Source organism: Biomphalaria glabrata, chromosome 8 (genome assembly GCF_947242115.1).
Source record: "Biomphalaria glabrata chromosome 8, xgBioGlab47.1, whole genome shotgun sequence".
NCBI lineage: Eukaryota > Metazoa > Mollusca > Gastropoda > Planorbidae > Biomphalaria > Biomphalaria glabrata.
This window is the reverse complement of record NC_074718.1, coordinates 31,052,348-31,066,094: the sequence shown is the minus strand read 5'-3', so window position 1 is coordinate 31,066,094 and position 13,747 is coordinate 31,052,348. Positions and strand designations below refer to the sequence as shown.

General features: G+C 37.5%; 1 protein-coding gene across 1 annotated transcript; it reads left to right on the top strand.

Moving 5' to 3' along the window:
- Positions 1–2,519: 2,519 nt before the first annotated feature.
- Positions 2,520–7,873, top strand: LOC106067434 (GS homeobox 1-like). The gene is made up of 2 exons (XM_056039349.1): positions 2,520–3,066; positions 6,435–7,873. The coding sequence occupies exons 1-2, from the start codon at positions 2,520–2,522 to the stop codon at positions 7,055–7,057; spliced, it is 1,170 nt and encodes a 389-aa protein (XP_055895324.1). The 3' UTR covers positions 7,058–7,873.
- The last annotated feature ends 5,874 nt before the right edge of the window (positions 7,874–13,747 follow it).

Here is a 13,747-nt window from a genome sequence, read left to right as displayed (position 1 = left end):
TTGAAGTAACGTCTGTATTATATAAGATAAGAAGATAAGATAATTTGTAAAAAATGATACACCAGTATTACGATTCAGTGTTACATTAATACAATTATACAAGATATGATTTACTAATACAAAGAAACAATTATGATGGAAAGATACATTTTGTGAGTGTCAGTGACCTCTCTCACATAAGTCCTAAGACCAATCGAAGAGATCCGCCCCTGCGCTGACATCTCACTTTTAGTGCAATGTTTTGTAACCTTCATTTCAACGCCGTATCTTGTGTTTAGAAACACGCTTTCAACCGTTCTAGCAGAAGAGCAGCAGTAGCCCGCCTCCACGCCTGACCGAGCAAGACGTTCTAAACGTGTACTAATAATGGCATGAGAAACAATTTCACTTCCGGAAATCACTAAATACAGTGACTGCCTTTTTTGGGTGGCGAGTGAGGAAACTCTTCCAGGTATCGCTATAAGGATGAATCTTTTGTCACCGACTGTAAATCTTCCAAATAGTCGGGGCCCTTTTAGTACACTCGCACTGGGCGACACATACGGCTAAGGCCGCTTATATTACATACATAGATCTAAAATTAGAACGGTTATATGTAGTTGGTAGAATAGTTATAGATTAATTCTAGTAGGCCTACATTTACTTGTTATAAAACGTATATAGTAATTATATATGTATTGTTATATATATATATACACATTCCTCATCCCATATGCTAGGGCAAATTTGTACAAATACTCCTTCTTCCCTAGTGCAATTAGAGCATGGAATGGGTTGCCTGAGCTAGCCAGGAAAACCAGTGACTTGGCAGAATTTAAGTCATTGGTTAATATGCACGACTGAATGCATGACGCATAGGACGTAATCATCTTTTTTGAAGTAACGTCTGTATTATATAAGATAAGATAAGATATATGTAAGGACAATTAGCCACAATTTAATATAACAGCGAGTTTACTTTGAAGTAAACATAATCTCAAAATAGCTTATATCCATTCACCCCTCTGCCTTGGCGAAGCTCGAATATTTAGAGAATTTCCTATTTTTGTATAGTCTTCTAGAGATTAAGATTACTGCGACCTAGGCCAAACCTGGACTGCAATTGATGACGACGTGAAAGGTTGGAACACGGGCTCATCGCGACGACAGTCCAAATCGAACTGTACACGTCAAAGAATGGAAATTCGATATATCATCCTGTGGGATCCTAGAAAATATTTTGACAAGGGTCATGGAGATATTGATATTTCAATGATCAAATTCAGAGTCTATTGATTATAATAGGAAACAATGCTACATCCATCAATAACATCAATAATCGTTGATCAGTTTTAGTAACGAGTCAGATCAATTTTTTTTAATATATTAATGATTTTTAGATCAAATTCTATAGAAACCGATAGAAGGATTTAGATTTTAGCAGCACGCTTGAATTAATTTCTTATCCTAGCGGAGGGGAGGGGGGGGGGGGGCTGTTGTGTTCACTGAGCCGTGGAGGCGGGTGTGAGATACTTCAAAGCCACACCCACAACCTCCTTTCAACTTAGACCCCGCCCTTTCTAGAGTTCTAATGAAGTAGTTATTGATAAATGTTACAAATCACTTTTTCTTCATTTCTCTCTCTCTCTCTCCATATATATCTCTCTCTCTCATGTTTTACTTCACTATTATCGCCTTTTATCCTGGTACATTATTTCTCTTTTCTTATTTTTTAATTAGTCTGAACACAAGGTGTATTGGCGGGGGACGGGGGGGGGGTTAGGGGGAGAGTAGTGTGAGGGACATTCAAAATTGATCCAATCACAGACGCGCCCTAACTCCCCTTAATGTCGAGACTATAATGACCACCGCGACTACTTCCCCATCTCGCTAGCCCCTCCCCGCTCCCCAAAAGAACCATGACTGTCACCCGTCTCTTCCTCTCATTCCTGTTCACCCGCGACGGGGCGCATCCCCCCCCCTTTTTTTTTCTTTCCGCGTCTCTCCCCCCCCCCCCTTTCCCATAATTTAAGCGTTCTGCTCATCCTTATGATCCTGATCAGCACCCGAAACAAGGGGCGAGACAGATTGCTCTCCCTATAAAACGTGGCGCCCTATAGTCAAGACTTTTATTGATGTCTCGACCTCTTTGGCACCGAGCACTTGCTGCTGAGACCCTCGGTGAAACGTTCGTTCGACATTTTCCTCTTTCCAATAAGTTTCTAATAAAAGTGAAGGACATTCTCAAGAAGGTTCCCCGTTTGAACTTTAAATATTATGTGTTCATTTATTTCCTGATATAAAGAACAGAAAGACAAAGTGTAGCAAGATATGCTTCATTCTTAACATTCAATGGTGTTGAGTTTATTATATAGACACGATGATGTGTGTACGTCGTCAACATATATAGGTCACATATAAGAAAGAAGTTATGATAAAGATTGATGCATTTATGTGGTGACCTCATTATAAGCTTATAGGACTTGTGTTTATTGAGGAGGATGTCGCGTTCGTTCTATGTGGATTCCTTGATTGTAAAGATGCCTGCTACTTCCAGCAGAGAATCTTCTCCAGCGGAGAGCCCACCAAGCCACATGCAGCCCATGATGACGCCAAGGACTCCTCTCCTACCGGCTAGGTCAAGACATGACCAGGGTCCAGGTCAGCTGCACATAAGTCCTGTGCCGACACCTGGCATAGCCTGCTATACCCGGCACCACCCGGCGGACCTGTTTGGGGCGTTCTGTTGCCCCCTATGTGTTCACATGTCCGCGCCGCCCACCGGGTTGTCACATCACACTTTGGCAGCCCACGGGCTGGCCTCTGCGCAGCTGATGTCCACTGCACATGTAATGTCATCACACATGACCCCGACAAGTATGTCAGCTCATAGAATACGTAGGTCACTCTCGCCCCCTGGGATGGCGCCCCAGTATACATCCCCATATGACAGAAGCCCGGTTAACTTATCGGGAAAAGCGCATTCGACGGATATCGTGCGAAAACGGGAGAAATCACCACTTCCGCCACAGAGTAATCCCGTGGCGCCCACTTTGTCTCATCGCAAGAGAAGCAAGTGTGAACCAAGTAAGTTGTCTCTTTTACAACAATAGTTCTTATATCCACTAGAAAACGGGATATAGGAAAGTGACTTAATTTCCGTTAGTGTTGGTTTGTAACTCCAAACATCTATCCAGGGCCGGTCTTAGGCCACTGGAGCCTATTCGACCGCAGAGCGCCCCGCGCTTCCATAGGCCCCGCACTAATTCTTCGTGTAAATTATTAAAGTAAACTATTATAACTTATAACAGGGTTCCTGTGGCTTCTTGATTTTTCCGAAAGCTCCAGCAAATCTCCTGACATTGCAAAATATACGAAAAAAGTCCTGAAAATCTCCTGAAATAATTAAAATCTCATGAAATGTAGATAAAAGTATCATTTTGGGGTGTCATTCAATATGCAAAACGCCAATCCTAAACGCGATTAAAAAAAAACGGCATTAAACAATACCCATAACTGTGGCATCAAATAAAAAAAACATTCTCGCACTTCTACTTCTAATAAATTAAAAACTACTTGAGGTCAATAGTTCACGAAGATAGATTGAACAATTCTGTATTTCTTGCGTTTGAGCGTGATCTATGTATGAAACAAAATTTTTATGATTTACTGTATGACTTCGCTACACGCAAAGCTCGTAAAGTAAATTTAATTGTGATTTAGTACTTAGTAAAGAATGAATAAAATGCAAAGACGAATTTATTTTGTTATAAAAAAGCTCAATCCGTTTCGCATAGGGCCCCGCAATAGCTAAAGCCGGCCCTACACCTAGTACAACTAAACTGATGTAGACATGTTGCATTCATTAGTGAAATAAACGTGAAATAAACTTGGACTTCTTTTAAAATAAACTTAATAAACGTTTAATTATAAATACGTACAGCTTAAAAGTTGTAGAGTTGTAGAAATACAATGATTAATGTAACAAAGTCTAACTCACTACAAATACACTATTTTTTCAAGTCTTTTGCTAGTCTCACTTTCAACTTTCACCTCAATCCTAATTATTCACTTGGATTACACCAGACTTTTCAGCTTACACAACCAAAACCATCCGCTCTCATTTTCTCATGGTTACATCATAAGCACGCAGATAACACCAAGTACACTAATAAAAGAGGCAAGGACTAAACATACTGATGTAAACTAAATTGGTGATGTCCAACCACCGACCCGTGGGCCTTTTCCAGCCCGTGAAAAAGGCGCTATCAGTCTTTCCAAAACCCTGCTTATTTTGGAAAATGAATCCGCGGGCGCTCGGTGTGCGGTAGTGCGGCTAGTGACAAAAGTGCCGGAAATGATAAATCCGCCCCGCCCCCTCCCCTTTTAGCTGTAAACATGTTGGCCAACAAAGAACTTACGGTAGACTTCACGAATCAGTAAAATAGTTTTTAACATTAAAAAGTAAAGTAAGGTTTTCCTTATAGACCTAGTGATCTATGTGACAGATGATGTCAAGATCATCTGTTTCTGTGGCCCACGGTTCACAAGAGTGTCATGTAGCCAGCACAACGACGAACCGCCTTTATTTTTCCCCAACTTATGTCAGGTACCCATTAGAGCTGGGTGGATTCAAAGGCACCCTAAGAATCCCGAAATGAAAAATCGCAGTCTTCACCATGATTTGAACCGGGGACTCTCGGCTCGTAAGCCAATCAATTTACCACTGGGCCATTCCTTTTAAACATTCAAATAAGTTCTTAATTTTGGGAAGATGTGTCTGTCACGAGGCTGAGCTAGAATCTTCGATTTGAGCAGGGTTGTGTTTAGCAGTACCACCACCCACTTGTTCATAAAGGAGGTATGGCCATAACACATTGGGCATGCCATAGAATGACAATTTTAAAGATTTAGCTATAGTGGTGTAGGGCATACAGTTATCGTTTAAAACTCAAATATATTTGATGATAATTGAAGCTTTCCGCGATGTCAATGTCGAGGACGCCAAATTCAACTTCAATTTTGCCAGCTACATAAAAGCTACAACCGGAAAAAGTTAAGAAAATGCGCTCAGAAATAATTCAACTTTAAAAACTACATTGCTAACCAAGTCTTCCTTTTAATGCTTTACACCGGATACACCAACAAGCTTTATTTATTTTTTTCCCGCTGCGACTGCGTGTTAGAATTGTCAACATTTATATTTGTGAAATACTTGAGTGACAGGCCAAAACCGCTTGGTTATTTGGTCTCGAGTTCGAGTCCCGAGTTTGAATCCCGACTGAGTGCCTTAAACCTTTTCCCAGATACGCCCTTGCCCGCCACAGGTCCACAATACAGTCAGGACCGTAGCGCACTGAACACTAAGTGTACAAAATGCGCTTTCAAAATAAGAAAGAAATGAAAGAACGAAAAACATTTACACTCTTTCTTAACCTACAGACTCAGACACGATGCTTTTGAAATGTCTGCTGACAATGATCTCTTTCGGAATGAAATGGACCTCATTCACCAATCGTAAACAAACAACATTTAATCACGTGATTTTATTGATAAAACAACGAGAAAAACTGTCACGTGACAACCATCATGAATTAAACATGAGATCGTAAATTATATAGAAGAGATAGAGCACCACGTGCTAAATGTTGTTTGTTTACGATTGGTGAATGAGGTCCATTATATTGAAACATAGAGATTGAAATGAGAAAAAGAAAAGAAAAAAAGAAAACAGCATCAACAACAATAAAAATATTTCGATACATTTGGGCTGGGGTGTAAATTGCGATGTAAAGTGAAAGTATTGTTGAACGAGATTGAAATGTCCATGAATCATATAAAATAATGCACGTAGCTAATGTACCATTTAATGTAAGTACATGTAAATAGTTTTAAAAAAATAAAATTATTTTTTTTTTATAGAAGATTTCAGGAAAGGAGACAAAATACCAAAATGTAAATGCTCTATTTTATAAACATATAAAATAATTTATTAATTTGGTAAATTGTGTCGTCACTATGTTTATAAATAATAATAAAAAGGAATTAAAATATAAGCATCTGACCTGAGAGATTGGACTCCTAGTCAAATAGTTTTTTTTTCTTTTTTAATCTAGAAATTTTCTTCATTGGTTATACGCTTGCAATACTAAAATTAACAAACATACATTTAAAAAAATATATGCTAGTTGTTTAATCAATACATCTGTCACGAATGATATGAAACCATCACTAAAATAGTTTGATCATGTGACGGGGATCATACAAATCATCGCGTAAATTCAAGTTTGTTCATTCTTTATATTTTAATAACATTATTTCCTAGAGCTATGATAGTTCCTTCTTATATATATATACAGTTTAATTATATCATATAAAATTAGTCACGTAGCTTGTAGGAGAGAACAAATAAATTCAAACAATTCTCTTCTATTTTTTTTTTTTTTTACTTTCAGGCGTGAATGGCCCTTCTGACGACCTGCCATCCTCCAAGCGCATGCGCACTGCATTCACTAGCACTCAACTGCTGGAGCTCGAGCGAGCCTTCAGCACCAATATGTATCTGTCACGACTGAGGCGGATAGAGATTGCCACCTGCTTGAACCTGTCTGAGAAACAGGTGAAGATTTGGTTCCAGAACAGGAGAGTCAAACATAAGAAAGAAGGTCCGGACGGTGAGGAGGCTGGCGCCGTCGTCTGCAAATGTTTGAGGGTGTGCAGCAACCACTCAAAGAAAGGTCAGCTCAGAGAAACAGCTGAAGAGCTGAAAACCTCCGAGCAGGTGGCAGAATCGAGGCAGTTGCACTCCGACGGTAGCCAAGTACGCTTTTCGCAGCTCCCACTGGACATGGGAAGTCACTCTGATTCCCACAGTCGTCCCTGCAGTGCGGCGTCGCTCTGCGACAGGAAAACAAACAACGAACGTTATTATGAGTCGGAGAATGCCAGCTCAAACTGCGGCCAGGTTTTAGCGACTTGCCAGGAGAGCAACGATGAAGAAGATTCAGAGGGAGAAGACGAGTATATAGATGTGATGTCTAGACCAGACTTGTCAGTGTTGAAATCTGAAGACGTTTAATACTTCTTTGTTTAAATGCTTTACCCAGTCCTTGCTGGCTTTTTTTTTTATATAGTACTATAAACTATGAGATCAAGAAATGGGACTCAGCAATGAATGAAGAGGAATGGAGGGGCGGGGTGTACATGTAGGTCTCAGCGAGTTGGCGAGTAACGTTCCGACGTAAAGTTGTTTTGAAGGAGGAGCAAATTTATTTGAAAAAAAAATTGCTAGGAAAGCGATGTCTTGATTTACAAGTAGTAAGGTTTTATTTAATCTCGTGAATAACTAGTTAAAAACGTATTGATTTCTATCGATATTCATTAGTTTGTACGGTCTGTTGTGTCTTTATAGAGCAGTGATGCCCAAAGTACGGCCCGCGGGCCAGAACCGGCCCGCGACGTGGTTCCATCCGGCCCGCCGAAACGTCGGCACAAAAAGTAGCAAAAAAGTTGAAAATGTATCTTTTTTCTTCGTTTATGAGTTTATGAAATGGAACTCTGAATGTAGAGTCTACCAGAAAAAGTGAATGGATCTTTTTGTGGAACATAAGTCAACATAATTGTTTTGTAAAGGAAGTCTGACTGTTTCAGAAACAACAACATATACAGCGGCAATATAAAACAAATATGAAGGCCTTCTTAGTTTGAGCCGCGTATAAAAGATTGGTTAAACCACCATGGTTAAACTACGCCAAGAGATTGGAGGGTCGATGGGAATATTTACCAAAAAGTGATAAGATAATAAGTTGGTGATAAAGTTAACTAAAATGTTGCTCACATTTTAAGTAGAGAAATGAAGCCATTTTTAGATGCGTAAAAAGTGATATATTTTAAATATCCCATACAATGAATGTCAGTTCTAGATCCAATAGTTGATAGACTTTAACTATCCCATTAAATGAATGGAAGTTCTAGATCCAATAGTTGATAGACTTTAACTATCCCATTAAATGAATGGAAGTTCTAGATCCAATAGTTGATAGACTTTAACTATCCCATTAAATGAATGGAAGTTCTAGATCCAATAGTCTTAAATCGTTTCACTGAATTTTGATTTCATTTTTTTTTTTTACCTATTTGTTGATGTGGCCCGCGACACGCGTGTCGAAAGTTAAAATGGCCCGCAGGTCGAATTAGATTGAGCATCACTGTTATAGAGTCATTGCTTATGGCGGTCTCAATTCTAAGTACACCACTGAGTTAGGGCGTGTCTTTAGTACACCACAGACTTAGCACATGTCTCTGGCACACCACTGAGTTAGGACATGTCTCTGGCACACCACTGAGTCAGGACATGTCTCTGGCACACCACTGAGTTAGGACATGTCTCTGGCACACCACTGAGTCAGGACATGTCTCTGGCACATCACTGAGTTAGGACATGTCTCTGGCACACCACTGAGTTAGGACATGTCTTTGGCACACCACTGAGTTAGGACTTGTCTCTGGCATACCACTGAGTTAGGACTTGTCTCTGGCACACCACTGAGTTAGGACTTGTCTCTGGCACATCACTGAGTTAGGACATGTCTCTGGCACACCACTGAGTTAGGACTTGTCTCTGGCACACCACTGAGTTAGGACATGTCTCTGGCACACCACTGAGTTAGGACATGTCTCTGGCACACCACTGAGTTAGGACATGTATCTGGCACACCACTGAGTTAGGACATGTCTCTGGCACACCACTGAGTTAGGACATGTCTCTGGCACACCACTGAGTTAGGACATGTCTCTGGCACACCACTGAGTCAGGACATGTCTCTGGCACACCACTGAGTTAGGACATGTCTTTAGTACACCACAGACTTAGCACATGTCTCTGGCACACCACTGAGTTAGGACATGTCTCTGGCACACCACTGAGTCAGGAAATGTCTCTGGCACACCGCTGAGTTAGGACATGTCTCTGATACACCACTGAGTCAGCACATGTCTCTGATACACCACTGAGTTAGGACATGTCTTTAGTACACCAAAGACTTAGCACATGTCTCTAGTACACCACTGAGTTAGGACATGTCTCTGGCACACCACTGAGTTAGGACATGTCTCTGGCACACCACTGAGTTAGGACATGTCTCTGGCACACCACTGAGTTAGGACATGTCTCTGGCACACCACTGAGTTAGGACATGTCTCTGGCACACCACTGAGTTAGGACATGTCTCTAGTACTCCACAGACTTAAACATGTCTCTAGTACACCACTGAGTTAGGACATGTCCTAGTACACAACTGAGTTAGGACATGTCCCCAGTACACCACTCAATTAAGACATGTTCCAAGTACTAAAAGGCTAACGTTATTGACTGTCAAAGTAAAGCCAGATCTTCGTGTCTCTGACAGAAATCAAAGGGAGACAAATAAATAAATAATAATCTCCCTGGTTGCTTCCTTTGTTTAAAACGACGAGAATCTATGTGACCTGGCGGGCTATCAGTAGATAATCAAAGTAATCGGATATTTATGAGTCATTGTGCTACCTTGACATCTAACCTAGAAACAAAAACAAATGCAGCACAAATTTTTGCCATTAAGCAGGTCGCAGACGCCTCCCGCAGATTGTCTGCGCCAAGAACTAGAACCGTAAACCACTTTTAACGTACGGTACGCCCTGAAAAAGCAACACTAGTCAATTGTAAAAACTGTAATTATAACAGAACTCTGACATGTGCTATGTAATTAGAGCTGGCTTTTTTTTTTTTTTAATTCTTTGTTGATGGGTGTTGATAAACCAAGCCATCAGTTTGAATAATTTATGTCATACAGATCGTGTTTTCGCATTGAGCTATTTGTTTGTTTGTGAGCTATCGTGCTGTTAATTGTGCTATTCTCTGACATGTAATGAATCTACACAGCGGGGTTGGCATCTTGTAGCATATATCCCCACCTGTCTATCTGTCTATGTCTAATGTTATCGCTCTCTCTCTCTCTCTCTCTTATTCTTTCCGTCTCTTTCTTTTACTCTCTCTCTCTCTCTCTCTCTTTCTTTTCTTAATCTCTCTCAGTCCCCCCCCCCCTCTCTCTCTCCCTCTCTGTCTCTCTCTTTCTCTAACTAGCCTAAATATGTGTACAAATATCCTAGTATCTAGTAAGTAAAGGTAAAGTTCCCCTTTCAGACCTAGCCATGTATAGGACATATTGTGTAAAGGTCACCTGTTTCTGTGGCCCCACGGTTAACGAGGGTGTCATGTGGCCAGCACAGCTACCAACAGCCTTTACTTTTCCACAACTAAAGGCAGGTACCCATTGGAGCTGGGTGGATTCAGAGGCGCCCTAAAGATCCCAAAATTAAAAATCCCAGGATTCGAACCCTAGAACCCCGGTTCGGAAGCCAAGCGTTTAACCACTCAGCCTCCGAGCCTCGCCAAGTATAAAGTATTAGTTTGTATTTGTGTGTTCAACTATAGAGTGCCCAGCTATCATTATTTAGAAATGAATTATGCTCAATAAAACTGTAATGTAAATATTTATTTAAACACAATTTCGCTATATGAATAGACCTCTCATACAACTAGTACATGCCATTGCCTTTCAACCAACCTTCTTCCAGTGCCTTAAGAGAATCAACAATAAAGCTAATACCTTTACGTGTTCCAAGTATCATTCATTGTGCCTTCCATCAAATCCATTCCATTCATAATGTATGCACACAAGTACACACAATGGCGTACCAAGGCTCGGTATCATGAACATGATGATGCCACCACCCCCAGGGCCGGCCTTAGGCATAGCCAAATTAGGCAGCCGCCCAGTGCCTCCAATTGGTGGGAGCCTCACAGAGGACTCATGCAATATTTGTTAGAGAAGAAATAGCGAAACTTGTCCTCAAAGTTATTGTTGGTGTGCACTAGGTTTTTAATAAATTGCGTACCTTTTATTTCGCACTATGTTTTTTATTTGTCTAGTTAAGGCCACCAAATTCGTTTCGTTTAGTGCCTCCAATTATTTAAGGCCGAACCAGCCATCCCGCTAAAAAAAAACAAACAACAAACTTGCAGGTGGAATGAGATTTTTGTTTTAAAAGTCATCGTGAATGTATCTGTTCATTTACAAAACGACATTCTAATTTACGTACAGCCTTAAACAAGTCATAGTGTCATGACACTCAATACATCTTGAAAGTAATCAACGAGTATCTATTATCAGTCATAAGGGTCCCTATTTATTACTGATCGGGCGCAACGGACCTCGTCACGTCATGGTTACTAGGTCACTGCTTACACACACTCACACGAACACACCTGTCTTTTCTTTCATATTTACGACACCGCATACACCAATATTAATGTGAATGTTTTATTATTGTTAGAATAATGAGCCAATATTAATGTGAATGTTTTATTATTGTTAGAATAATGAGCCAATATTAATGTGAATGTTTTATTATTGTTAGAATAATGAGCCAATATTAATGTGAATGTTTTATTATTGTTAGAATAATGAGCCAATATTAATGTGAATGTTTTATTAGTCTTTGTTAGAATAATGAGCCAATATTAATGTGAATGTTTTATTAGTCTTTGTTAGAATAATGAGCCAATATTAATGTGAATGTTTTATTAGTCTTTGTTAGAATAATGAGCCAATATTAATGTGAATGTTTTATTAGTCTTTGTTAGAATAATGAGCCAATATTAATGTGAATGTTTTATTAGTCTTTGTTAGAATAATGAGCCAATATTAATGTGAATGTTTTATTAGTCTTTGTTAGAATAATGAGCCAATATTAATGTGAATGTTTTATTAGTCTTTGTTAGAATAATGAGCCAATATTAATGTGAATGTTTTATTAGTCTTTGTTAGAATAATGAGCCAATATTAATGTGAATGTTTTATTAGTCTTTGTTAGAATAATGAGCCAATATTAATGTGAATGTTTTATTAGTCTTTGTTAGAATAATGAGCCAATATTAATGTGAATGTTTTATTAGTCTTTGTTAGAATAATGAGCCAATATTAATGTGAATGTTTTATTAGTCTTTGTTAGAATAATGAGCCAATATTAATGTGAATGTTTTATTAGTCTTTGTTAGAATAATGAGCCAATATTAATGTGAATGTTTTATTAGTCTTTGTTAGAATAATGAGCCAATATTAATGTGAATGTTTTATTAGTCTTTGTTAGAATAATGAGCCAATATTAATGTGAATGTTTTATTAGTCTTTGTTAGAATAATGAGCCAATATTAATGTGAATGTTTTATTAGTCTTTGTTAGAATAATGAGCCAATATTAATGTGAATGTTTTATTAGTCTTTGTTAGAATAATGAGCCAATATTAATGTGAATGTTTTATTAGTCTTTGTTAGAATAATGAGCCAATATTAATGTGAATGTTTTATTAGTCTTTGTTAGAATAATGAGCCAATATTAATGTGAATGTTTTATTAGTCTTTGTTAGAATAATGAGCCAATATTAATGTGAATGTTTTATTAGTCTTTGTTAGAATAATGAGCCAATATTAATGTGAATGTTTTATTAGTCTTTGTTAGAATAATGAGCCAATATTAATGTGAATGTTTTATTAGTCTTTGTTAGAATAATGAGCCAATATTAATGTGAATGTTTTATTATTGTTAGAATAATGAGCCAATATTAATGTGAATGTTTTATTAGTCTTTGTTAGAATAATGAGCCAATATTAATGTGAATGTTTTATTAGTCTTTGTTAGAATAATGAGCCAATATTAATGTGAATGTTTTATTAGTCTTTGTTAGAATAATGAGCCAATATTAATGTGAATGTTTTATTAGTCTTTGTTAGAATAATGAGCCAATATTAATGTGAATGTTTTATTAGTCTTTGTTAGAATAATGAGCCAATATTAATGTGAATGTTTTATTATTGTTAGAATAATGAGCCAATATTAATGTGAATGTTTTATTATTGTTAGAATAATGAGCCAATATTAATGTGAATGTTTTATTATTGTTAGAATAATGAGCCAATATTAATGTGAATGTTTTATTAGTCTTTGTTAGAATAATGAGCCAATATTAATGTGAATGTTTTATTAGTCTTTGTTAGAATAATGAGCCAATATTAATGTGAATGTTTTATTAGTCTTTGTTAGAATAATGAGCCAATATTAATGTGAATGTTTTATTATTGTTAGAATAATGAGCCAATATTAATGTGAATGTTTTATTAGTCTTTGTTAGAATAATGAGCCAATATTAATGTGAATGTTTTATTAGTCTTTGTTAGAATAATGAGCCAATATTAATGTGAATGTTTTATTAGTCTTTGTTAGAATAATGAGCCAATATTAATGTGAATGTTTTATTAGTCTTTGTTAGAATAATGAGCCAATATTAATGTGAATGTTTTATTAGTCTTTGTTAGAATAATGAGCCAATATTAATGTGAATGTTTTATTAGTCTTTGTTAGAATAATGAGCCAATATTAATGTGAATGTTTTATTAGTCTTTGTTAGAATAATGAGCCAATATTAATGTGAATGTTTTATTATTGTTAGAATAATGAGCCAATATTAATGTGAATGTTTTATTAGTCTTTGTTAGAATAATGAGCCAATATTAATGTGAATGTTTTATTAGTCTTTGTTAGAATAATGAGCCAATATTAATGTGAATGTTTTATTAGTCTTTGTTAGAATAATGAGCCAATATTAATGTGAATGTTTTATTAGTCTTTGTTAGAATAATGAGCCAATATTAATGTGAATGTTTTATTAGTCT

Excerpts from the sequence above, each read along its gene's own strand:
- LOC106067434 (XM_056039349.1), top strand. The coding sequence starts at position 2,520 with ATGCCTGCTACTTCCAGCAGAGAATCTTCTCCAGCGGAGAGCCCACCA. Across the intron at positions 3,067-6,434 it reads GAGAAGCAAGTGTGAACCAA|GCGTGAATGGCCCTTCTGAC; the intron begins GTAAGTTGTCTC and ends TTTTACTTTCAG.